Source organism: Neomonachus schauinslandi, chromosome 8, assembly GCF_002201575.2.
Source record: "Neomonachus schauinslandi chromosome 8, ASM220157v2, whole genome shotgun sequence".
NCBI lineage: Eukaryota > Metazoa > Chordata > Mammalia > Carnivora > Phocidae > Neomonachus > Neomonachus schauinslandi.
This window is the reverse complement of record NC_058410.1, coordinates 19661183-19687862: the sequence shown is the minus strand read 5'-3', so window position 1 is coordinate 19687862 and position 26680 is coordinate 19661183. Positions and strand designations below refer to the sequence as shown.

At 38.7% G+C, this 26680-nt stretch overlaps 1 protein-coding gene across 3 annotated transcripts in view; it reads left to right on the top strand.

Annotated features, from left to right (window-relative positions):
- GRM1 (glutamate metabotropic receptor 1) overlaps positions 1 to 26680 on the top strand; it is a 415932-nt gene that overhangs the window by 327192 nt on the left and 62060 nt on the right. For all 3 annotated transcript variants that reach the window (XM_021693412.1, XM_021693413.1, XM_021693414.1), the window contains exons 4-5: positions 18412 to 18658; positions 23760 to 23928. In XM_021693412.1, coding sequence (XP_021549087.1) covers positions 18412 to 18658; positions 23760 to 23928 — 416 coding nt within the window. The remainder of the gene's footprint in view (positions 1 to 18411; positions 18659 to 23759; positions 23929 to 26680) is intronic.

Here is a 26680-nt window from a genome sequence, read left to right as displayed (position 1 = left end):
TTCTGAGGCCTTGGGCAGATGTGGGCTGTCATTGTGCAGCCCTGTCAGTAGGCTAGACAGATGAATCTCTCTCGTTCTAAGATCAAGTAGTGAAAAGTCTATCTTGGCCACATATCTAAACTATGTCCTTAATCCAGTGTGATTATCTGTTTTTCAGTTAGTTAGTTTTTTATTTTGTTTTCTTTTGTTTTGTTGTAACTTGAAAAAAAATTTTAGGGGTGCCTGGCTGGCTCAGTTGGTGGAGCGTGTGACTCTTGATCTCAGGGTCATAGGTTCAAGCCCCATGTTTGGTGTGGAGATTACTTAAAAATAAAATCTAAAAAAAATTAATTGAAGTATAACTCGCATATGGCAAAATGCAGAAATCTTTACTGTACAGATCAATAAATGTTTACATAAGTACATACCCATGTAACTGCTGCCCAGATCATGATTTAGAGCATGTTCAGAAGCTTTCATTTATTTAGAGCTTCCTAAATTCATCCCAGCAATGTTTTGTAGTTTTGCAGTGGGCAGAACCTAGGTATTTGATTTTTATTATGCTGCAACAATTTGTATATTTGAAAAAAAAATTTGTTATTTGTTGCTAGTATATAGAAACACTCTTGACAGTTGTATTTTGGCCTATAAGCTTGCTAAATTAATTTATTCTAATTTTCAATAAATTATTTTGAGTTTTCTATATATATAGTCACCTTACTAATAAAACATATTTTATCCTCATCTGTTTGCCCCTGGGTCTACTTCTTGTTGCATCAAATTTGGGAAGGAAGTACATTATCTGTCCCACTGAAATCCCAGGGGTCCTGAACTTAAGGTCACACAGCTAATAAGTACAGAGGCAGTGGCCTTCCAGAGCTGGACCTGGTTTCTGCCAAGTGGCACTATGCATGTGAGTATCAGCTTTATTCAACTGCTGGAGAACTCCCCTGACAGACCAGATATTTGTTAGCCAAAACAATCAGTTTGATATTTATTTTTCTTTGAGTTTTTAATAATATTGTCCCAGTTTGAATGCCCAAAGGGAGAGGATAGAGAATATAGATTGAGAGAACGTTGAACTGCAATAGAGTACTTTTGTTGATGACTGTTCTATTTCATTAGAGCAATCCCACCACTATGCATAAATCTACTCATGTTGCCTCTTCAAATTTAGACCCTCAGCATTAACTTCAAACTAAAAAGAAACAAAACAGCATTCTATCTCAACATAAAACAAGGAAGTATTTGGGGAAACAATGGTAAACATAACTGTCCCAGATAAAATATTCTGATTTCTTGGCATTTATAACTCTGCACTGCCTCTCTGTCTGAAAGCATTATACACGCAGTACATCATTTGATACAGTCTCAATTCAGATCAAAATAGAAAGGGCTGTATTATTTTATTGTTAAGAAAATAAAACTCATATTCCTCTAAATGACCCAAATATTAGATTAACTGAAGGAAGATTAATCAGATTATTTTAAAAATAATGACCTCAAAGGATGAAAGTACCCTCAGTTTTTCTTGAAAACCTGGGCTGCTAAATTTCCTTTATGCTTTTCTAGGGAGAATTTGTGACGAGATTCATGACTGTCTAGGCTTGTCCATGCTCAAGTCTAGGATCTATGAATTTTTGTTTGCTCTGACTCTATATTTTCCTTTTTCCCTAAAAATTTTTCTCTGTTTACAAAATATGACCCCTCATTATTTTTTGCTCAGTTTATTAAAATGTAAATTAACTGCTATGTAGGATAGAAGAGAACAAAGGAAAGTTCATTTAATCGAGCATATGTTATTATCACTGTTATTATTAGTTGATTTCTATTGCTTAAACCCACCTGGTTTTAACATATGTGAGCATTACAGACATTTTTCTAAATACACCATCACAATCTATTGTTAAGAGAGAAATCCCCCACTTATATGACATGTGAACAGCAGGCTCCCTGCAAATTGATGATAATATATGGAAAGCCTCAATTCCCTGAAAATACAATTGCATTTTAGGTAATTTGTTCAAAAAATTATAGTGTATGTGAAAAACAAATGAGGACAATTGCTGCTGTGTTTAAATGATGCTGAGGATCAGTCAGTAACATTCCATTGAACTAGAGGGATAGTTCAGAGAAAATAAGGGCAGCTTGCTATGTTCCTTTGCCTTTATTATTGATGTGGCACAAAACGCTGTCATGAAGTTATAAACCACTCCCCCTGGAGTAACTAATCTTTGCAGATTTGCAGTTAGCATTTGGCAGGTAATCATAGAGATAAAGTATGTTACAGAGAGCTGGCTGCTTTAACCACTGTGGGAAGTTAAAGTGTTGTTAAAATTCATCAGGCACCAACTCTCTTCTCAACAACCTGCTGGGTCAGAATCCTTGCCTATTCCTCTGGGCCTCTATCAAGCTCTAAGAATGCGTATCTCTTCTCACAGCCCCACTTCTACTTACTTGTGGGTGATAGGAAACATGCTTTCTTTTACATATGCAAGAGAGTTCCATCATTTAATATTATTATGGTCCATTTTGAGTTCCTGTCAATGGTTTATCCTTTTTAAAGTACCTCTAGTTTTATGTTGCCATGTTTAGACTGAGCTAATAGGTTAGAGTGGATTTTGCAGAAATACAAGAGCTATTTGTAAATATTTTACTGATCTCTGACCTATTTAATTAGGATCTAACATAGCATTTTCTGGTAGGCAATATAGAGTCTTATTTATTACAAAAACAATACCATAGAATTATATGGCATTGGCATCTTAATTCCACTTTCATAATTGACTTCTTATTAATACAATTAGTATCTACAAGTTGACACAATACCATATATAAAAAGTATACTTTGGGATATATTAAAGAATTTCATATCCTTCAGCCTTTTCCTTAGAATTCATATGCCAAGTGGTAAATTGGAAGCCTAGAATAGAAGCGTATCATGTTCTAAACAGACTCTGGGGTTTAAATACAGGTCATAAGGTTTATTACGATGCCTGTACCACCTAAGAATGAGATCTATTATGGATTTTAATTTAAGGTTCATCTTCCTGGGTCGCTATTAGTTGATATTTTATGTTGATATTTTAAGTAGACAACAGCCCATGTAGATCACAGCACTATCTATCCCAATGTTGCAACTGTTGGGATTTCTTGAGTGGCATATTGCTTTTTATGTGGTGTCTCCCAACAGCATTTCTTGAAAGAATCAAATTTGGAATTCCTAAGGCCCCAATAAGAACTCATGGCTAGTGAGACTTTAGTCAATATGTGTCACAGAAATTGAAAGAGTAGTTTTTAAGATTAATGTTGTCAGGCGCATATAGGAAAAGAATTCTTAGCAGAATCTGTTGATAAAACAAATACAGGGTGCAGACTTTATGCAAATGTGCTTGGATGTCAACTGCTCTGCTCAGGTTGTAAAGGGCATATTTATAGAAATAAGAATGCCAAATATAGATTCAATAAGAAGGACTTCCTTGAGAGGTCACAGGGCTGATCTGAATCTATTAAAATTATATTCAGAAATGGAATATAAGCAATATACTCTAGTTGGCCAAGTTGTTTCTCATGGAGTATGGGTTAACATTCTGAAATAGCTGTACATGCACCAAGGTTGAACAAATAAATAAATGCATGGCAGATGGTAGAAGCCAAGTTTATCACAGTTGGAGTGGGAAGTTAGAGACAAGTAAAGGGGGAAACTGGAATAAACCATGTGGTACTGGAATCAAGTTGGAGGCATTAGCATGAATTTAAGTATAGCTTAGTACAGATATTGATAAGTTTATATAGAAATAATTATATATGAATATATTTAAATGTGGACTGGTATACATATATTTCCCAGATCAGTGGGCTGAAGCAAAAATACCCAAATAGCAACAAACATACCCAGTGCCCAGGTCTTGGTTTGTAATACCATTCTCTAATAAAAAGGATCAGAACTTCTTCGGAGAAATAAAAAATTGTAGGGCTGGGGCAGGAAATGTACAAGATGAGTGTAGAGCATCTTGCAGTGCCAGAAAGTAAGGAAGTGCTTAAAAAACAAAACAAGATATATGTTAAAGGGACACCAGAGTCAACTGAAAGACTACCAAAGCCCAAAGGTCTTTCCCAAAGTTGAACAATTTAAGCAACAAAATAAGCGATATAGTATTGAATTATAACCCAGAGTATAAAATATAAATACTCACAAGTCCATGTTCACATACATAAATTATTAAATTAAAAAAAATAAATGGGGGAGAAGAGACAAATCTATACAGAAGAATTCCAAGAAAACTATGCCCTGCCCTCAAGAAGGTGGAGAATAAACCCCCATCCCTTAAGTGTGGGATACACTTAGTGACTTGCTTTCAAAGAGCACAGCATTAAAAGGGGTATAAAAAGAGAGACCTGGTGAACACTATCTTAGCCAGGTGATCAATGTTAACATCATCAGTAATAAATTGATAGGGTGTTCTCTTAATATGTTGTGTTGAGAAAGACACTTCACCTCTGTGGTCTTTCTCCCAAAACCTACAATCCCAGTCTGACTATGAGAAATACATCACCAAACTCAACTTTAGGAACCTTCTACAAAATATCTGACCAGAAGTTCTAAAACCTGTCAAGGTCATCAGAAATAAGGGAAGTTCAAGAATTGTCACAACTGAGAGGAGCCTAAGGAGATGATATAAATGAATGTAATGTGGTATCCTGACTGGGATCCTGGAACAGATAAAGGAGAACTGATGAAATATGAAAAAAAATAATGGAGTTCAGTTAATAATAATATACCAATCTTGGCTCATTAATAGTGGCAAATGTAACATAGCAATATGAAATGTTCACAACAGGAGAAACTAGGTGCAGAGTATATAAGAACTCCCTGATAAAAATTTGCAACTTTTCTTTAAAACTTTTCTAAAATAAAAACTTTATTTGTTTTAAAAATGGGCAGGATTACGTCAAATCCGACCCAGCATCACATACAGAGATAACATGATTGAATGCTTGCTATGTGACAGGAACTTAATCAGGTGCTTTACATATATTATCTTACCCACCTCACCATGCCTTATGAAATCAGTGATATTACCATATCCAGCTTACTCACAAAAAATCCAGAGACTAGTGGGTTGAATGACTTGTCCAAGATCACACAGCTGGATAGTGGTGGTAACTAGACTGACACCCAGCTGGTATGACTCCAGAGTTCTCATTCTTAAGTATTATGTTGCTCTGTCTCTTGCTTAGTTGTAATCCAACAGTGATATTTTATTCAGCAGGTTCATGGAAAGATGTGGTATTTGCCACCACATTAATGTTTGTGTGTGCAAAATAAAATATGCCCTTGCTTGTAGATTATATAATCTTATTACAAAGAGAACTTCTACATATTTCATCACATGGTGAGGTCACCATGATTTATTTCACATGGAACATGTTGATATAGAGGCAGAATATTTTGCATGGCTCTTTCATATAGGTGTTCTATTCATTAGTACATAGGGAAAGTTAAAAAACAACAGACAAAAATTATTTGGAAAGAAACACACCACTAAGAATCAATATACTAGATTCTACGACCCTCAGACTGACCTAGTCACAAGAAACTATGAACTGATTTATTAAGGTTTTATCTGAGTTCCCAGACTACTCCAGGGTCAATCCTTCTGGACACAATTGTCCGTGCACTTAACTGGGAGTGTACTTTCTGTTCTGGGGGAAATAATCACAGAGGTTAACTTAAGAATCTAATTAAACAAGAGCCCTTGAGGCAGGCATACAGTCTTGGTTGGTAATAACAGTTTGGAAGTCACAGGATAAGAACAAACTTAGAGGAGGCTCTTAATGTACCACAAGGAGCTCTCTGTGCCTGTAGTTAACCTGGACTGCTAACCTAGACTATTGGGGTCAGGTCTTTGCAAACTGACCTTGCTCAGTCTTATCAAATCACACTCATCAAAAAAATGCATTTGAGGAACATATGGAATGTAGCATCGCTGGGCCAATATTTCTGTTGACTGTGGGACTTTTTTAGTGTTTTATGGGAATTTTGCTTTCTAGGATGCCAGGTGTTACACCATTTTTGGATGATGCCTCAATCATGGGATTCAGTTCTACTGAAGTAATTGGGCAACATATCAAGATTTTTCCCTCATGGCTTCTAGTTATTCTTAGATGAGGGTATATGAGACAAACACAAATGTGTTTAACATGATGTTCTGTCTACACTTATCTCTTGTTCATATTTGTACCCAAAGTGGACTTTTTTCTAGTGTAATAAAGCCAATTAGTTTTCATTAGGACTTGGAATTTAGATGAGATACATGTGCCTGACCACCCCTTAATGTATCTGATTCTCAAAAACATATAAACAAGTATCCACCTCTAGAGAGAAGGGAGAACACAGAAGGCTTGACACCCACTAAGGTTCAAAATTGAGACAGCAGATATAATGGACAAGGTTAGTCATAACCAAGGCTGGATTGAAGGAATGAAACTCATCATGAAAGTAGGAAAAGTCTAGGCTGATGTACTAGATTTATCCCAAAGCCTGTGTAATTTGAGGATAATCCTGGCTTCAGGTGTAAAATTGAGTGATAGTAGAACTCTTTCTGACCATGTGTGTATATGTGTGTGTGCACGCACGTGTACGTGCTTGCACATGCTTTGGGTTAAATAGATGCATGTGTGCATTCAAAGTACTATACTATTTTGAAGCCTGATATTCTGCAGCATTCTTCAAATGCACTTAACATAAAAAGGGGAAGCCTCCTTCTCATTAACACCAGGCATGCTGAGTTGTCACAGTACTCTGGATGAGGTTAGAAACATGGCATTAGTCCCCCTTTGCTGATTTCTTTCATAACTAGGAACAAAAAGGCAACAGTGGAGATGAATTCCACCCTTAACTAGGGATAAGAAAGCCAATGTAGAGGGTCAGCTGGGTGGCTCAGGTGGTTAAGCATCTGACTCTTGATTTCAGCTTAGGTCAAGATCTCAGAATCCTGAGATCAGACCCCGTATCAGGCTCTGTGCTGAGCATAGAGCCTGGATTACACTTTTTCTCTCTCCCTCTGCCCCTCCCTGCCAGCATTCTCTCTCTCTTTCTCTCTGTCTTTCTTAAGAAAAAAAAAAAAGCCCATGTAGAGATTAGTTTGCTGAGAAATGAGCACTGGAACCAAGGCTTATATATTCACCCTGTATATGCTCAGAAATATTTGGGAAGGATAAACCAGAGAAGAGATTGATCAGCATGACACTGTCACATTGATCAAATATGACAGCTGCTTCTAGTGGTGAGGTCAACAGGAAACCCATTAAAAACATCTTCTCAAGAACATTCGGCATTGATTTTTCAGTTGTGCCCCCTGAAAGTTCACAGAACTATAAAGTGAAGGCAGCAATAATTTCGCTTTCCTCTATAACTGCTGAATCAGAATCACCAGGTATGTCTGCAACTGCTCATATAGACTGGAACAGCATAAAAATACACTGGTGTATTTTTTTCAAGTTATTTTAGTTCCAGGGGGAAAAGCTTGTTTTGTGTACCAAGGGATACTGTGGTTTATTGGTGAGTTTCCATTGCCCCTGGCTTCCTTGAATGTGATGGAGATACAAGTTTTAGAAGCCCGGATTAGCTTGTATATGAAGAGTAAGGAGAGCTGGGGGCCATTGTGCTGCCAGAAATCCACCACAACACATCCCCTATTTCTACTGCCAATTGCAAAGCCGCCATCATATTGTCAGAATAGACTCCACCTGCAATGGAAACACACCTTACTTGTTTCCATGCAGTAATAAGAGTTATTTAGACAATTGTCTTCTGCATTATCTCAATGTTTATCATAGTGAATGACTGACAGCTCAGGAGAAGGATCATGACCTAACTGAGGCTTGATTATTATTGATGGTGACTAGAATACACTTGAGAACATTCAAAAAGAAACCTGATGTGATGACTATAAGCTATTACTTGAGATTATTGAATATAAACTGTAATATAGATGGTCTATTTAATACATTAGTCAAATTAGGAGCTCTTAAAATCTGTAGAAATAAAATAAGCTGTGTATAAATGGAAAAAATGAAGGTTGGGAAGTTCAGGCAATTATTTCAGTCTGAAGCAGTAAGTGAGAAATTTCTTCAAATCTCTTAAAAGATAGAACCAAGATTCTCTTCCTAAGCTTGTGAACTGAGTGTTGTAGGAAGAGAGCTGTTCAAGGCTCATACCCATCCAATTGTCTGAGGGGAGGAAGATGTTAGTACCTAGAATAATAGGAATTTATAATACCTTTTAAAATAAAATTTTAAAGATAATGCAAGCTTACGTATTTAACAGAATAAGAATTTAATATTGTAGTGACTGCATTCTCATTTTGAAAATCACTCAGCCGTCCATGGTGCACATTCCATATGTTGGACTCTGTGCTGCTTGTAGTATTTTAAACAGTCAAATTGTGTGTGACCCAACTCTAAGGATGAGAATTTAAAAAAGGAATCAATCACTGTAAAATTCCAGGCAGGCTTCATGCAGGAGGTTGGACACAGACTGCTGTTAAGCAGGTGTGAGACACTGAGTAAAGAAAGCAAGAAGAGGCTTCCTGCATAACAATATTGACAGAGGTACAAATACATAGTGTGGAGGAAACAGTAAAAACCTAAGCCTTTATAATAACTTGGCTAAAAAAGATACCAATAATACTACCTATTACTTATTGAACTTTAAATAGCGAGTCACAAAGTAATAAGGCAAAGGGAGTCCCAGCAGGCTTTCAGTACAGGCGGCTCAGGCTTCTTTCAGGCACCATCACTCCTTTTTAGGCCTTATTTTCCTAGATGGTTGTCCAGTCCTCAGTGACTATTTTCAACATGCATAAGCTCAGGAGTCTTATTCTAACCCAATGACACTCATGAGGTCGTGAGGAAGATAGATGAACTTAAACAGGCAAACAAAGTTAATGTTTCTCTATAGTTAGTTGGAGTTTGGATCTTAAACAAAATTCAGGATTACACAGCTTGGGATAGGCCCAGCAGAAGCCTTGTTCTATCTGACCTTGTTAGACCCAAGTAATTTCAACCATGCTGCATCTTTTCCAAACTTTCCTGATCTCCAAACCTCCAAACTTTGAGTTCAGATTATATCACCATTGAGAAAGTCAACTTATAGCATACCTGACAGAGCCCAATAAAATAGGACCCTTCTCTTCCATGGTAAAAATATACCAGCAATTGGATAAAGAAACTATGGTACATCTATACAACAGTATATTATTCAGTGGTAAAAGGAAATAACTATTAAGATGTGAAAAGACATGCAGGACACTTAAATGCATCTTACTAAATGAAGGAAGCCTGTATGTAAAGGCTACACACTGTGTGATTCCAACTATGACATTCTGGAAAAGGAAAACTATAGGGACAATAAAAAGATCAGTGGTTGCCAGGGGCTCGGGGGTAGAGGGATGAATAAACACAGCACAGAAGCTTTTCAAGGAAGTGAAAATACTCTGTATGATACTATAATGATAGATATAGGTCATTAAACATTTGTCCAAACCCATAGATTGTACACCACTAAGAGTAAGTTCTAATGTAAACTATGGACTTTGGATGATAATAATAGGTCAGTGTAGGTTCATAAATTATAACAAATATACCACCCTGGTGGGGAATGTTGATTGTAGGGAAGGCTGTGCATTGATGGGGGCAGGGAGTATATGGGAAATCTGTGTACCTTTCTCTCAATTTTGCTGTGATTCTGAAACTGCTTTAAAAAGTAAAGTATATAAAAATATATATGCTAACATTTATCTAATATTTGCTCTGTAGAGGGTTAGGAATATGGAAAGTTTCTATTTTTCCTGTTTGTACACACATACTTGTATCATTGTATATCAGATCATTTTCTTAATATAAATCTTCAGTAAAATTACTCAATCAAGATGTTTCCTTAGACTCTTGATGTATTTTGAAAAAATTGTCCTTCAGAAAAACTATACCGTTCATTCTACCACTGGCTGCATATTTGAGTGTTCATTTTACCATATCTTGACCAACACTACATACTACCATTTTGTAAAATTTGTCACTTTGATAGATGCAAATTACACCCATTGTTTGCTTTGGTTACTAGAGTAAACCCTTCTCTTTATTGTGAATTTTGTATTCCTGTCAGTTGCCTCATTAGTTTTAAATTAAATAATGATATTTATTATAGTATGTTCAAATAGTTATAATTGCTTCACTTATGTGAATTTTCTTGTAAATAAATTTTAAAAATATAAGTCTGATTTACCAAGCACATCACTGTGCTGTATCTTTAGAATAGGAATTTTCTGGAAGGAGAATTGTTGGAAGCAGTGCTATCTGAATTTCTGCTGCAACACGCAGACCCCAAGTTCTATGAGAAGGCCAAGTCATATGCAGGCAGTAATCCCAGGGTCTGGGAAGCTAGCTTAATATCTCTATCCTTTACTTTCTAATTTAGTTTAGCTCCTTTATTTACTTGGTTTTATGAACCTTTTAGCAACATCTCTACCAAATGAAGTAATTTTATTGAAGGATTCAGTTTCATTATTAGTTTGCCATATAAGTGGAGTGTATTTGATGGCCTCTTATGATTTTATAACCTTTGGTAAATTCTTATGAAAGGAGGAAACATGGTAGAAGACAACAGGCATAGTGAAGTAAAACCATTCCTAGCTTTCTAGTACCACCAGGCAGAACCTGGGAAATGAAAGACTGGGAGAAGGCAAGACTGGGAAATGGGCTGCCAGATTCTGCTAAAGTCTAGTATGGAGGCAAAACACTGTTCCCAAGGAGTACTGCCTGGGTTGCCATATTACACATCTCTGGAAGGTGCCATTCTCAGAGAAGGCAATGATAATAGTACCCCTGGAGTTCTGCAACATGAAAGTCCTTCTTGGAACTAGAGACAGGGATAGGCAAATAACTTAAGCAGAAAAGGGAGAACCTATGCCGGGGCCTTGGAAACAAGAAGTCATGGAAGAGCCATGTAGACATCTGCAAACTAACAGTGGCCAGAGATGGTGCCCTTTTAATGGGCTGGTTCCAAGGCAGGACTTCTCTCTCTAGGAAGGGGATTGTGAAGAACAAGTCTTTAAGCAACTGTGGTATCATAGAAGCTGCTAGGGAAGGTACTCAGAATTATAGAGAGTTAAGTATTGCATTGAGCAAATGATAAACCCATGAGCTCAAGACTAGGAGGAATAAAGATGATTCTTGTTGAGTTGAGGGATGTAGCAGATACTATTGGTGCCCTACCCAGATCACCTTTCCCAGCCAGAATACTCATAGCCCTGATATGCTGATAACAACCTCCAGCTACCTCCTCCTATGAAGACTTGCTCTCAGACAACCTGGAAATGCCTCATCAGGAAGGCTGCACCTCCCCACCACTTCCTCTGCCCCCCAGAAGCACTTGGCCAAATGACTGACTGACTCTAAATTTCAAAAACTGCCTCCCTTGCTAATTCTGTGGCCAATCTGTATTCCAGAGAATACTTGTGGGATCAGACTGAAATTTCTCTCCAACTGAGAAACTGCTAACTTATTACCCAACCCTATCCTGATTCCCTCCCTCTCTTTCTCTTGAGGACACAACTCAGTAAATCATTAGCAAAAGAATCTTTGCCTTAGGTTTTACTTCTCAGGAACTCAAGCTAGATAAGATAGGTGGCCTGGAATCTACTAGACTGTAGTTAATAATAGACTCACGATTCTAAAAATCTTTCCAACTTTTCCACTCCACATCAGGATTGATTGTGAGGCACTTTTCTCAACTACTGTCAGCGTTGGACCTTTTCAAGGTATCTGCTAAAATGAAGATTCCTGGGCTGTATCATAAATCCACTAAAAAAACATCACCATTATTGAGACCCAGAGCACCCTGGGAGAGTCTCACATACTTTAAAGATGAATAGTGATGTTCCGGGGCTTGGAGTAGAAAGAGGTTTATTGATGGAAATCAAGTAGGTGGGCAAATGAAGAGAAATGGACCACAGGAGTTGGGCACCAGGCTGAAGCAGAAGTTGAGGGTTGAATGCATAGCTAACACCATGTAATACAAGTAAGAGGAAACTCAGTAATGAAAGCAACTTTCCCAGAGAGGGATTCAGAGCTTAGAAATATCTACTAGAGAATTATGTGTTTTTTGTATTTTTCTGTCACTTCCTTGACCCTTAGGGATCCTCCTTATAAAGTAGAAATAGTGAGACCTTCTACCTAACAACTTATATGCATGTCATGGAGATAGACCGAAATAGTGTGCTAGGTGCTTTAAACCACCAGCTGGAAGAAAGGGCATTATATAAATACAAGTTTTAACACCATTGATACATTCCTGGCTGAATTTCAAAGCCACAGTCAAGTTTTGAAGCCTTATAATAATCATGAAGCTATAATGAAGTTCAAGAGGCTTCAGATTTAATCTTCAAAATGTCAGTCAATGAAAGGGATTTTTTATTCAATTTCTAAATTATTCCTAACTGAAGGCAGATAGTACCTACAAGATTTCCATAACCAGAGACTCATATTTGCTTTAAGAATAAGACTGCATAATGGTTAAGTTTTCTCATTAAATTTTGGCTGAATTTCAAAGGGAAAAAGCCTTTCAAATGAAGAGGAATTCTGTATACAGGAATTCAAGCAAGGATGAGGTCTGGTCATTTCTCACCAGGACCATGGAATAGTCTTGGGCTGAGAGAAAATAAGGTTGTCAAGACAAAGACCTCAAGCTTATGGTGATTTATTAGTGGGAAACAAGGTATCATGGCACACTAACAGCATGTGAAGATGTGGGTAATGACACATCTGGTGCTTTCCAGACACAAAACCACTGCAGTACAGCATACCCACTCTCCCTAGGACTTTTCCACACCTAGCCAGACATCAGCTGGTGGGAAGCATGTATGAGAGAGAATAGCAGATATTCATTCTGGTCTTAGCTTATTCATATCAATTCTTATTCAATGCAACTGTAACTCAGTAACAAATTCCGGCTTTGACATCTCCATATATACCCAGGAAAAAAATAGGGTCAACTTTCTAGACATGGTTTGAGAGGATTTACATGGTATTTGTATTGTGTGGCTATGCACAAAGTAGTAAATGTTTCTGAGTCCAGCTTCATCATCTTACAAAATAATTTGGATTGTAATTATGCCCAGATGTTTATATTAAAGGTAATCCATAGGTTGAGAATGGGGCCACTCAGTTTATCAATGACTGTCACTGGCATTTAGCAAGGATGATGAAAGAGTCCAACTTTCTGGTCATTGGTTTCAACCTTCTCATTCCCCAAGCTTCACACCAGTAATTAGGGTCAGATGAACCTGTGCATTTTCTTCTTTACTTCTGTTCATTCTTGTTAGAAATCCTAATTAGCAGTGAAATGGTTGAAGGAGAAGTGAGCCAAAGAGAGGAAGAGAAAATCTGCCTGAAGAACAAGAATTTTATAATAAGAATGTGTGATCTGACTTTTCCCCATTGTGTCTTTCTAGACTTAAAGGGAATAAATATTGGAAAGATAAAGAATGAATCAGTGATTATTTTCTTGAACTGGGTAAAAAAAAATATGACCAGTAATAAAACATGGATACAAGAATCAGCTCCTCAGGATTTAGGCTTTTGTCTCTGGTTTCTTTGGATTCATTCACAGCCATTGCAGCCATTATTTGCACCCATATGAGGAGGAGCTTAACTCCTTCCTGGGAGCCACACATCCTCAATGACAGGACCAGTCCCTCATCAGGAAACCAGAGTCTCTCCTACCAGCTGATCCTACCGATGACACCAGAAGATGTAGCATCTATGTTTGCCCACATTATCAGGAAATGTAGTACAATTCATTTCTAATTCCTTTCCTAATCATTGTCCCAAATAATACATACAGAAAAATATTTCGGTTTAATGAAGCATAGTTATCAATAAGAAATACTTTTTTTTTTTTTCCTATTTGGTAATCTAGAAAATAGATCCTACAACTGAGAACCATAACAGGGATGGGGAGAAACACTTGTCACTTGTGTTAGGTGAGAATCCAAAATAAATAAGCACATATTTGAGGCAAATCAGTGTCTGTTAAGTGCCAGGAACTACTCTCTGAGAGATTACATTCCAAGCCTATTAGATGGCCAGGGGTAACCAAGATCATTTAACTGAAATAAGAGTGTTTTTTTAGGAAGACAATATGCTCTGAAAATAGATAAGGAATAATAGCTTTTAACTTTTTGTGGTAGGCAGAATGGCCCCCTGCAAATGTCCGAATCTCTGCAACCTTTGAATGTTATGTTGCATGGCGAAGATATTTTGCAGAGATAATTAAGGTTAAAGGGCCTTAAAAATAAGGGGATTTTTTTTTTTTTGGATTATCCAGGTGGACCCAATCTAAACCACATGAGCCTTAAAAACAGAAAAATGTGGCAAAAGGATAAGTTGGAGAGATTTAAAGCATGAGAGGGACTCTACCCATCTTTGTCAGAGTGGCCATATGGACTGTGTGAAAAAGTATGTAGAAATCTTATAGGAATAACTGCTGACAGGTAGCAGAGAAACAAGGACCCCAGTCCTACAGCTACAAAGAACAGAATTCAGCCAGCAACCTAAATGAGCTTGGTAAGGATTCATCCCCAGATTCTTATGAGATGCTACACAAGACCCAACTGAGCCATGCTATACTGAGCCCTCTGACCTACAGAACTGTGTGATAATAAGTGGGTATTATTTTAAGCTGATAACTGTGATCATTTGTCAAGGCTGATACACAACTACAGAAAGTGGATAAGAGACCCCCATGGAGAAGACAACTAGCTCTCATAAAATCTACCATCACAATAAATACTGTAGTGATCTAAGGAATATTTAAGAAGTGAAGAAATGTTTATTTCTCTGAAATGTTAACTGGACAGTGTGCTGTCTCCACTCTACTTCTATGATCTTTTCTGATTTCCAAGTCATCACAGATGCTGAAGGCCTACTTTTCAACAAACCAGCTGACTTTACAGACATCCTTCAAGGGCAGTTGTTGCCCAGATTATATTTTTTTTACTGCCACTTACCACAAGCTCAAAATCATTTTCAAAACTAAACATGTTTGAGGTTAGAAAGCTTTCTTTTAAGAGAAAATGGGACAAACTGAAATCTACGTACTTATACTCTGCTTACCTCCCTTCAAATCTTATGAAAAGGGTATTAAGAAACTGACCTTGCTTCCAGCTCCATAACTAGTAAGCAACACACTAGAGATGGAAATTCATGCTGTCTCTTTTTTTTTTTTAAAGATTTTATTTATTTATTTGATAGAGACACAGCGAGAGAGGGAACACAAGCAGGGGGAGTGGGAGAGGGAGAAGTAGGCTTCCCGCCGAGCAGGGAGCCCGATGTGGGGCTCGATCCCAGGACCCTGGGATCATGACCTGAGCTGAAGGCAGATGCTTAACGACTGAGCCACCCAGGCGCCCAATGCTGTCTGTCTCTTCAGCATGGGGAATTTAAAGGACTTTTCCAGGTAATAGTTAATTACATCTCCTGCTTCTGACAGGTTTCTGAATTTATTTATTTATTTTTAAAGATTTTATTTCTTTATTTGACAGAGAGAGACACAGTGAGAGAGGGAACACAAGCAGGGGGAGTGGGAGAGGGAGAAGCAGGCTTCCCACTGAGCAGGGAGCCCGATGTGGGGCTCGATCCCAGGACCCTGGGATCATGACCTGGGCCGAAGGCAGACGCTTAATGACTGAGCCACCCAGGTGCCCCAGGTTTCTGAATTTATTAATAGGATTTTAAACTATACAGACACATACACATGCAAAAGAGTAAACTAGTCTCTCTTCGTTTATACAATACCTTTCCCATTGTTTCTTGTTCACTATCCATTTGTTCCCAGCTAGAAAAAAATATTAAGTATAAAAATACAATATTGTCTTATTCTATAGAGGTTGATTCTTCCTCTGCTGGTGGGTTCTCTCTGGGCTGGTACAACCCCTACAGGCAGGGTGGGACATGGTTTTAAGTGGGCTCTGGGGTGAGAACTTTCTACCAAATATTCCAAGATAGCTGTTGGAAAATTCCTGGCAATTCCTTGAAATCCAGTCATGTAGGTGTCTAGATTCTGCCAGGATCAGGTCGTCTTCTGAAAATCCCTCCACTGAGAGCAAGGCTGCAGGGCCCTCTGCACTCTCTTCCTGTGTGAATCTGAAGTTCACAATTAGCACATTCACATATTTTTATAGCATGGACTTCCCTTTCCTGTCACTTTCTGTGTCTCACAATTGAACATATCATTATTTCAGCCTATCTTGTTGTTATATTATATACTCTCAGGTCATGTTACCTAATTGAATCATGTGAATATGTCCCATCACCTCATCTAGACTATAAACTTCTTTGGGTACGAATATCAGTTTATTAACTTTTTGTACCCCATAGCATGCCATTATGTATTCACACAGTGTTAGGGATACGATAAATATCTGATAGATTTACTTGTATTTAACCCCAAGTAGGTGATGGAGCCTGCCTTGTAACAGAATGTATGTATTAAGCCCTGTTTTTTCTGATCAAAACATCAAGAAATTTTAAATAAAGCAAAATTGTAAAATAAAATAATTAGTAGAGTGGGAATAATATCAGAATGACAATGTAGTGTTTAGATGTGGGTAAGAGAGGGAAACAAATAAGAAAAAAGATTTTTTTAAATCTAAGATAAAATTGAAATTTTAGGAAAACAACATACCCATAACATATAAGGGTTGGTTATGCATGATATAAAATTTATAATGTAAAAAAAGACAAGTGAGGACGGCTGGTTGGGTCAGTTGGTTAAGCATCTGCCTTCGGCTCAAGTCATGATCCCACGGTCCTGGGATCAAGTCCCAGGCTCCTTGCTCAGCGGGGAGCCTGCTTCTCCCTCTGCTTGTGCTCTCTCTCTCACACACACACAAATAAATAAATAAATAAATAAATAAATAAATAAATAAATAAATAAATAAATAAATAAATAAAATCTTTAAAAAATATATTTAAATTGTTAAGCTTTTAAAAATAACTTTTTAGGGATGACTGGGTGGTGTAGTCAGTTAAGCATGTGTCTCTTGGTTTGGACTCAGGTCGTGATCTCAGGCTTGTAAGATTAAGCCCCACCTCTGGCTCCATACTCAACTTGGAGTCTGCTTGGAATTCTCTTTCCCTATCTCTCTGCCTCTCCCACTCATGCTCTCTGTCTCTCAAATAAAGAAATAAATCCTTAAAAAAATAACTTTTTAGAAATATCCTATTTCATCTCAAGCTCAACATCAAAGTCAAAGCTCTTTACCATTTCTTCCAAACACTCCAACCTTCTCTCACTTCTCTGCTACTTTGTAGCAGGAAACTTAGTGTCAGCTGACTGGGGGTGCAAGGAGCCCCTTGCTGTTCTCAACCCCATCAGTGGCTGAACTCATGACCTTTCCCAGCTTCTAGCACCTGGAGCATACATAGCACTATTGGTCAGGGGTGGAGGTTGGGGGAGAGGGGAGGGAAAGCCCACCATAGGGAGAAGCAAATTTCTGGAAAAAGTACAAAATCCCTGAATTATGCCAGTGATGTGTTCCAAATCTATTTTGTTTTTCAAACCTATTGTCTGTTTTCAACAAATCCAATTGGGTTCTGAATTTCTTATCCATACATAAGTCCTAAAGCTTAGACTTCTGATATGGAGCTCATATCTAACTTGATACTCTTCTTGGGAAACTTGCTTGGCAATTGGGGAACTTTTGATCACTGTGACATAGGTAGAAATGATTGCAGGGTTTTTGAAATTCATGGGTAAGAGTTAAATGTGTAGTATGACTTTTCCATCAAGTAACAATTTACCTGAGTTTCTAATAATCAGCAAATCTGATCCAAGTATTTCTATACTGTCAACCATATATAAGGAGAGATTCTTACTAACTAGTTCTTTCTAATCTGGGTTTTTGGGGCCCTAGAGTTGATAAAATTAGTGAAATCATCAAAAGAAAATAGCAGGGTTTAGGTAATACACAAACTGAGTTATTCTAGACTGTGAATTGTCATAGAGGATATAAAAAACACCTTTTCAGTACTGTGATATAGGGAGACTTTTAATATAAGTCTCTGTGAACCAAGAGGGAATGAGTTATTTTCACTGCTCCTTAAGGATTTCCTTGCAATATTTGAAAGTTCTTTATTTACACCTCTATGGAGTTTGTTTCATATGTTATGAAACCATTATAGAATTCAGAAAATAAAACCGAATAAACTATTTGCAGATAGAATTAGAACTAGTGACATGTATAAGGCTTGAACAAGTGGACTTGGCTTTTCCTTCCTCTGAGACCCCTGAAAAGCATTTGAGAATTAAACATGCAGTCCTAGACCTCATTATCACCACCCTGAAAGCAGTCTGTTTTTGTGTTGCAGGCAATGAAAGCTTAGAAGAAAACTATGTCCAGGACAGTAAGATGGGGTTTGTCATCAATGCCATCTATGCCATGGCTCACGGGCTGCAGAACATGCACCACGCCCTCTGCCCAGGCCATGTGGGCCTCTGTGATGCCATGAAGCCCATCGACGGCAGCAAACTCCTGGACTTCCTTATCAAGTCCACATTCATCGGTGTGTCTGGAGAGGAGGTGTGGTTTGATGAGAAAGGGGATGCTCCTGGAAGGTAAAGCAGTCTTTTCTGTAATGGTTCGAATAACCTTGTGATCCTCTTAGCTAGACAGATGGCAACTCTAGCCCCTTTGGTTCCATGGTTTCCAGGGGTCATAAGGATAGATACAACTAGAAAGGTCAAAAGATAGGGCTAATCTTAGATGGAAATTATGTTATAAAACATTGAAAACTTATTGGTAAGCACTCACAATTCTGTATTCTCCCAATGCCAACCCCCTACCCAGCTATTACCCTGGCCCTTCTCTCAGAATGCATGGGACCTTCTACAAGCCCAAGAAAAGGATAAGATTACACCTGAGCAGCAGGCCCCTCCCTGGCAGTTCCAGCACCAGACCAGCATCTTTCTGATCGATTGGTCCCAAGGCCATCCTGGTTGTGTAATGTTTTAATAGAAGCTTAATATACGGGCACCTGGGTGGCTCAGTCCATTACATGTCTGCCTTTGGCTCATGTCCTGATCCTGGGGTCCTGGGATCCAGTCCGGCATCGGGCTCCCTGCTCAGCGGGGAGTCTGCTTCTCCCTCTCCCTCTGCTCCTCCCCTCCCTGCTTGTGTTCTCTCTCTCTCTGTCAAATAAATAAATAAATAAATCTTAAAAAAAAAGAGCTTAATATATGAAGAGAACCATGTCCTCCTTGTGTATCCCCTTTCCTTGAGCTAACTTATGTTCCTACTAACATGTCTCTTGAAACAAAAAAGAAAAGAATTTTCTTTCTGGTATCAAGTCTCTATGGCTTCCAAAGAATTAATCAGGAAGCAAAGAAAAATTAAACCTAACAAATATATATGTTTTTCCCCAAGTCATTTTATATACAGTCTGTTCTGCAACTGCTGCTTTTATAATATCAGTTAGCTCACATGTGATTGGTAGAGAATGATGTCAGTTTAAAGAGCAGTTGTCTTGGTTCATATGAAATTTTCTAGGCAAGGGATAATCAGAATCGTGGGAAAAGATTAAAGTCTGCTGCAGGAAAGAAAAAGGCCCTCAGCTTGGCTGCTATTCAGTATGCCCACAATCTTGGTTTTTTGTTTTTTTTTTTTCTTCTCTTAAGCCCTGTTATCCTTCAGTATATGATTTTACAGAATGAGAAATTTTAGGAAAGCATATGTTGTGTTAAAATGGAACATCAAATCATTTAATCCTCATTGCTATAGGCATATCATTATCCTCTTTTACAGATGATAAACTGAGTGTCAGAGAAACTAAGAAACTCACCTAAATTCATGCAGTGAGTATCTGGTAGAGGCAGTGCTGTCTGAGTCTGACACTTATAATTTTTTTGCCACATCATGCTGCCTTTTAGCTAATCCTAAAATTAGGCAAAGATGCTGGCAGCCTGCTTAATGTCATTTCAAAGACATGTTAGAAACTATCTGACCCTAAGTAATTCCCAACATATCTCTTCCTTTCATGTGAGCTTAAAGTTCTATGTTCAGACAGTGCTCAGACAATATTCAAATAATGATGAATTTATCAGATTCCTTCCAGGCTACCAGTTAGGTAGGAGGAGATGTAGATCCAAATGTGAGTGGGGTGGATGGAATGATTTAGGGCCTGGGGATGTGGAAAGCTTCCAGGTGCCCTCTGGGAAGGGCACTCTGGGAAACAGTACCAGAAGGAACAAATGGACCTGAGATTCAGAACACTGAGCACTCTCTCCTTTAAGCCCATGGTTGTCATCCTGGGTTCCACTGGAAACTAGGCTCCATAAACTGTTAGATTTGGAATGGAAACCTACCTTCATGATTCTCTAAGATGATGTACACAGTGTGCCCAGTACAGGACCAGATGCATTTTAGACCTCCATATGTACGAGTTTCCTCCTGCTCTCTTTATTTGTAAGTTATCCAAAATATAGGTACGCAGTTTTAGCTTGTTTTTCCTCCATGTGTAATTACATGTTCAAATCATGAGCTTTCCCCTGGGTTCCTTTTCAAGGATCACTTCCTCATGCTTGAAATTGGTTAGCTTAATCTGTGTTCAGTTTCTGTTTAACCACCTCCCTCTGCTTCCATACCCCCTCATACCACCATTCATGCTCTTGGTCCCTCTTGTAATTATTCTGGTTAATCATCATGCAACATAAACTGAGTGCATCCAGAGGATGCTATAAAATTGTAATTTACGGCATGAGGATATTCCAAATGAATGCCAACGTGCCGAGAAGGGACTCAGGTCAAGAGAAAAGAGCCGTGTTCATTAACACACATAGCACAGGGGAAAGCCTCTGTTTAGTGTCTCAGTGGTTTTCCCTTGGTATCTTTCAGTATTTTTGTCCTCTGGCTTTTGGAATTTTTTGAAAATGTGTTTTCAGGCCAAAATATTATGAATTTTTCAGTTTCTAAATGCTAATGAAGTGTGAACTGATTTCTCCTATTGAAGAGCAAACGAGGATTGAAATAAGTCTTAGGAAACTTGATGTGGTTTTGGAATATAAGTGAGGTTCAGTGGGGTGGAGTCCTGAGCCAATGACCAAGAAAGAATTCTTGAGACATCTTTGGTGCAAAATGGTGGTTTATTAAAGCACAGGGATAGGAAGCAGAAAGAGCTGCCACAGCAGGGTTGTCAGGGGTGGCTGATTATATACTATGGAATTGGGGGAGGTAAGGGAAAGGGAGGTTTCAAAAGGATTTTCATATGTTAAAGAAGACTCACAGGATACCTCAGGCCTTGCCATTGTCAAGTTAAGGTTGTTTTTCCCTCTAGCAAGGCATTAACATTAAGATAGTTGGGAGCTTCCTGGAGGAACATTATACTCTGCCCACTTCAAGTATCTGTCAATGGGCTGCAGGTTATAAGGACATTTAATTGTATGTACATTTCCTTCTGGAAGCTAGGTTATTGATAGAAATGCCTTGTTCTTATAGATTGCTAAGACATTTGTAAACTGAGGGAGACTCATGTCTTGCAGGATTGTGATCTCTACAAGTTAACTATTTGTTTTTCCTTAGCTTTAGGGTATCCAGGAGTGCATGAGGAATGTCACATATATCCCATCTGAGGGGGTTGGTTTGTAGGGTGTCGGCTTCTGCTTTGTCCTCAGCTTGCCTTCTGTTTCCTCATCAAACTGATTTATAGGAAAAAGATAACCTAAAGCTAGCATTGCCCCAAAGTCTTCATTGAAAGTATGTAAGGAGAGTCAATAACAATATGGGGTAAAACATAAAAATTAAAGGAAATAAAAAAGGAAACTATTCACCAAACATTCACAACAGGTTCTATAACCATGAGTTTAAAATGGAAAAATATTGGAGGTGTAGATTAGCATCGTTGGTCAGCAAGATGAGTAGGAGCCATCAGCCCACAGTTAATAGCTACTTGGATATCCCTCAGAGAGCTACTCTGAAGAACATGCTGGGATGACTCCACAACAAGAAGAATGAGAACCTTTATTTATTAGCCAAAAGTCAGAACAGCAAAGAGATGAGTAATATGCTCTAGGCGTGCCATTTTCTCTTCTCATCTGGTAGGTTCCTTTTTCCTGGAAAAGTAGGGGAAAGAAGACTTCCTTTCTTCTCCCAGAGTGCCCTTTCCCTTTAGAGAAATTGCCAGAATGTGGATGTGGAGAAGCCACTAGTTACCCTGTGGGTGGCAGAATTCATTTGCATTCAGAACAGACAGAAAAGCCAACAAAGGATATTAGTTGTCTAGATAAAGAACTAAGCCAGATATGGGCAATAGGTTTTGGATGCCAACTAAGGTTGATAATAGCTTCCTGGAGTGCTGGGCTGAGCAGGACTCTGAGTGTGAATCAGGTTTAGAGAGAAAGAATTGCAAAATGAATTAGGTAAGAGTGTTGGGGTTGAGAAGTGAGGAAGAGGAATACATGTTAGGTAATTGCCATCTATTTCTTCAGGTCAAGCACAAAAAGCAAGAGACCATGCCTCTTATATTCTAGTGCAGGACAGTGAGAACTGCACAGGTACTGCAGCAAAAAGAATCCCATTTTGCAGAACCAGTAAGGGGCAATCAGGAATACATTTTTGGGAAACTGCCACATGAGTTATAGCTTACTTGGAGTTAATAGCAACATGGAGAAGAGATTGAAGAATGCCAGAGGATTTCCAATGGCTGAGAGAGAGACAGCTTTTGTTCTCCAGTTTTCTTCTGGTAGTGAAAATAACCAGAGTATTTTAGGGCATTCATAGTAATACAAATATGAATGATGTAGTTATTGCCTTACATATGCATTTGTCCCAATTGTGAAATCGTTTTTTTACATGACTTATATTAATTAATCCCCACAAGAACCCCGTGAACCTTTAAGAGTTTAGTGACATTCCTAAGTAGCATAATCTACTGCTAAAATGTTAGATAAGATAGTTTATGCATTCTAATGTCAAGTCCTGTGTTCTTTTCATCGCTTTGGAGAATGTTCTCCATTGCCCACATTGAAAAATGATGAGGTTTGTCCCCCAGAGCACACTCGAGCTGCAGTGAGGATTTCAAAATGTAGATTTTGCCATAGTGTAGTATTGCAGCATTTGAAATTACTGGAATATCTGACACCGATTATTTAGATTCAGAAATGTTTGTCCTAATCAAGGAAGAGACCAGTTTAAATGTCAGTGCTCAAGATGTTAAATCCCCAACATCCTTGTTAATTAAAGCTGTGTTTCTCAGATTTCTTGCTTTATTAGCACCTAAAATAGGTTCCAGACTTGGTAAAACTCACTTCTTTTAATCCAGCGTAATGAAAATGACAACTGATTGTGAAAAAGGACATTAGAATGAAATTAATCAAGTTAAGAAATTAATGCTCTCAAGAATCATGACTTAGTGAATAATGATTTGAAGGAGATGGTAATCAACTCAGCACACATAAGATTATTTGGGGGGAGAGTAAGCAAAAAGAAAAGTACAAGAGTAATACATTCTTTAGCAGATATGGACAATACACAGAGACTACAGAGTGAAACACACATTTTGGAAAATCAGAGGAAACATTAGAAATGAAATAAAATATTGAGAGGCCTTAGGACATGGGATGATTCTTGTTCCTATCTCCCTTCTATTATATCTGTTTACCAAATTTCTTTGTTTTCTGCATCATGTCCATACTCTCCAAGACACATGTGTTGTTTTCTTTGTAGGTATGATATCATGAATCTGCAGTACACAGAAGCTAATCGCTATGACTACGTACACGTTGGAACCTGGCACGAAGGCGTGTTGAACATCGATGATTACAAAATCCAAATGAACAAGAGCGGAGTGGTACGGTCTGTGTGCAGTGAGCCTTGCTTAAAGGGTCAGATTAAGGTAAGCCGGCCACAGATGCATTCTTGGACAGGAGGAGGCCACCTGCATGGGCCTATGTAAAGAAAAACAGACATTTTTCTTAGACAAGACTGTCCAGAAAGGGTGTGCCAAGCTTTCTGTTTTTGTTCTTGTGTTTAGCTAAAATTGGAAAAACAAAGGAAGATTAGGAAATGAAATAGGCAAACCATTCGAATATTTAAGAATAGTCCTTATTTGAATCGCAATGATGAGCCGGAATCTTCAATCCAATATAGAAAGCAAGGGGACAAATACTTGAATTAAAAATTGAAACAGAAGTAAATGTGGAAACCAAAACCAATGATACTGCTTAGTCAGAGTTGTAGCTACTGTTAAAGAAAGCAGAAGGTGAACAGTACAAAATAAGCACATAATGAACATAAAAGAAGTTGAAATGTGCTAACACAGAAGCTGCTTATCATTTCTCTTTTGACCACCACATTCTTTGATTTTCCTGAAATTGGCATTTTGTAGCCAAGAGAGTCCTCACTTCCTAATTATTCTTAGAAGCTTTTTTTTATCAGCCTGGAGCAAGTGAGTAACCACAGTATTGCTGTATGCATAACAGAGTAAATAAACATCAAATATTGAGCCTTTGGCTGGGCCAGCTGGAGAGAATTCTCAGTGAAGAAGGCATGGGAACAGCGCTCCCTGGATCCATGCTATTTAAAACCAAACACTATGGTGCACTAGGAAATGGAGCGTGGGGCAGTGATGGCCAACTGGCAGGAGGATGGATTAAATGACCTGCTAGGTCTCTCCCCTCTCTAATTTGCTGTGATTCAGCTCTGGGAGCAGATAGGCTGTCACGTAAATGTCACACGGCACAGCTGGGCTGGAGTAGACGCCGTGGGAGGCCCGGCCCCTCTGGCCACGCCGCCCCACCACCTGCCCTTCCTGGGAGCTGTGCACCGCCCCTGCAGGGAGAAGCCCTGACAGGTACAATGAGGGGTGTGGGAGTGTGTGGAAGTGCTGCTACAGAAACTGGAAGAGCCTCAACCCTACTGGTCAGTGAAGGCAGAGGATTTGGAAACCGCAACATCTTTTGAAGAGCTGTCATGATGGACTCAAACTCTCAGTGATACCGGCCACTTTGAGGAAGCAACAGACTTCTGAGACAATTCACCCCAGTTTGTTTGATTGAAGGGCTGACTGATTGCATTTTATTTTTTTTATTAGAGTATAGTTGACACACAAGGTTACATTTGTTTTATTCACCCTAGTTTTAAATATCTTGTGCCTTCTATGGAGATGTGATATTAAAAGTACATAATAATTGTCATGACAACTAACCAATCAGACTGGACTCCTTCCTGGTGCTGTGACAGGGTGCTGGAGGCCTCCTGCCAAGCCCAGGGTTAGTCCTTGGATCTTGGGAAGATATGGGCGAGGAGTCCTGTAAGGCTGGAGTAGCGTGGGGCATTCAGGAGGCTCGAAGAGACCATGAGTTTCTACTCTGCACGGAAGTGTTTCAGCAGCGTAAGCATGGCTGCAACCACACCAGTGTGTATGGGCTCCACCCCAGGAATTCCATTTCTGATTCTTGTCCTGATGAAATTCTATCATGTCTGGTGGTTTAAAATCCAGAGGCCCATAGCTTCTTGAATATTTCCACGAGATGCCAGACCACTGGATTCTATGTTTGTCATCCTTTCTGAATGGTGGGGAAATAGGACATCTGAGATGGAGGTCATACCATCGGGACAAAAGAGAAGCCCTGAGCTCATGGACTTCTGTGACTCAAAGAGTATCACATGTCTGGCTCAAGCCTTTCCAGCTTGTGTGGTAACATTGTCTACACCACACACAACCACTGTAAAACAGTTTATAGAACTACAAAGTTGGGTTTTTCAAGAGTATAAGAAAAACCAACCAACCAACCCTGGCAAGAGAAAACAAATCGTTCTAAAGATTCTCTGAACTCCAGCCCCCTTTCACAATTCCCTGCTATCCCTGTGATTGCTGGCAGGCCATGGATGGGGGCTCACATACCATGTGGATTCTGCTTTGTACATTCCAGAAGAAAGGCCTTTCCTCCCCGAGTTCAGAAGAAAGGCTGTCTGCATACATCTCTATGCCTACATACTGAAGTACTTCTGGCAACACGTTTGCATTACGCCCATGCAGTGTTTGTTATTGAAGGAGATCCCAGAAATCATCGCAGAGCCATTACAGAGCACTCACTATAAATGCAAATCTTTTGGGGTCTAATTTTAGAACTGTTTTGTACCCTGCAGGAGGAAAATATGCCTGTTCTCAATGGCACCTGGAGTGGAGGTTGGGGTGGTGGTGGAATGTTTGTTTGTTTCCCATAAGCACCAAGGGAGGTATGGAAACAAATGAAATCTGAATCCCATTTACCAAATGATAGCACTTATATTCTTACACCACCAATTTGCCACCTACCAGGCCCAGGACGCAGAGAGCTGGATCCCTCAGTAGCCACTACAAAAACAGAAGAGAGGCAACAACGAGCAAGGTGATTGTAGGACTTGCACTTGCATTAACTGGGAAATACACTGTTTAGAAAAGGAGTACTCATTTTAAATATCAAATGCCATTTAAAGTGCTAAAATTAATGATTTGACTCTTTTTGTGATAACCCACAGAACTCTCTTATGGTAATTTCCCTCAAAGTAGTTAAAAGTCCAGTTTTCTTATGTTACTGATTTTTAGAAATATAAATATAATATCTTATAAATATAATATCTTACAGAAACGGAAATTTATTTTA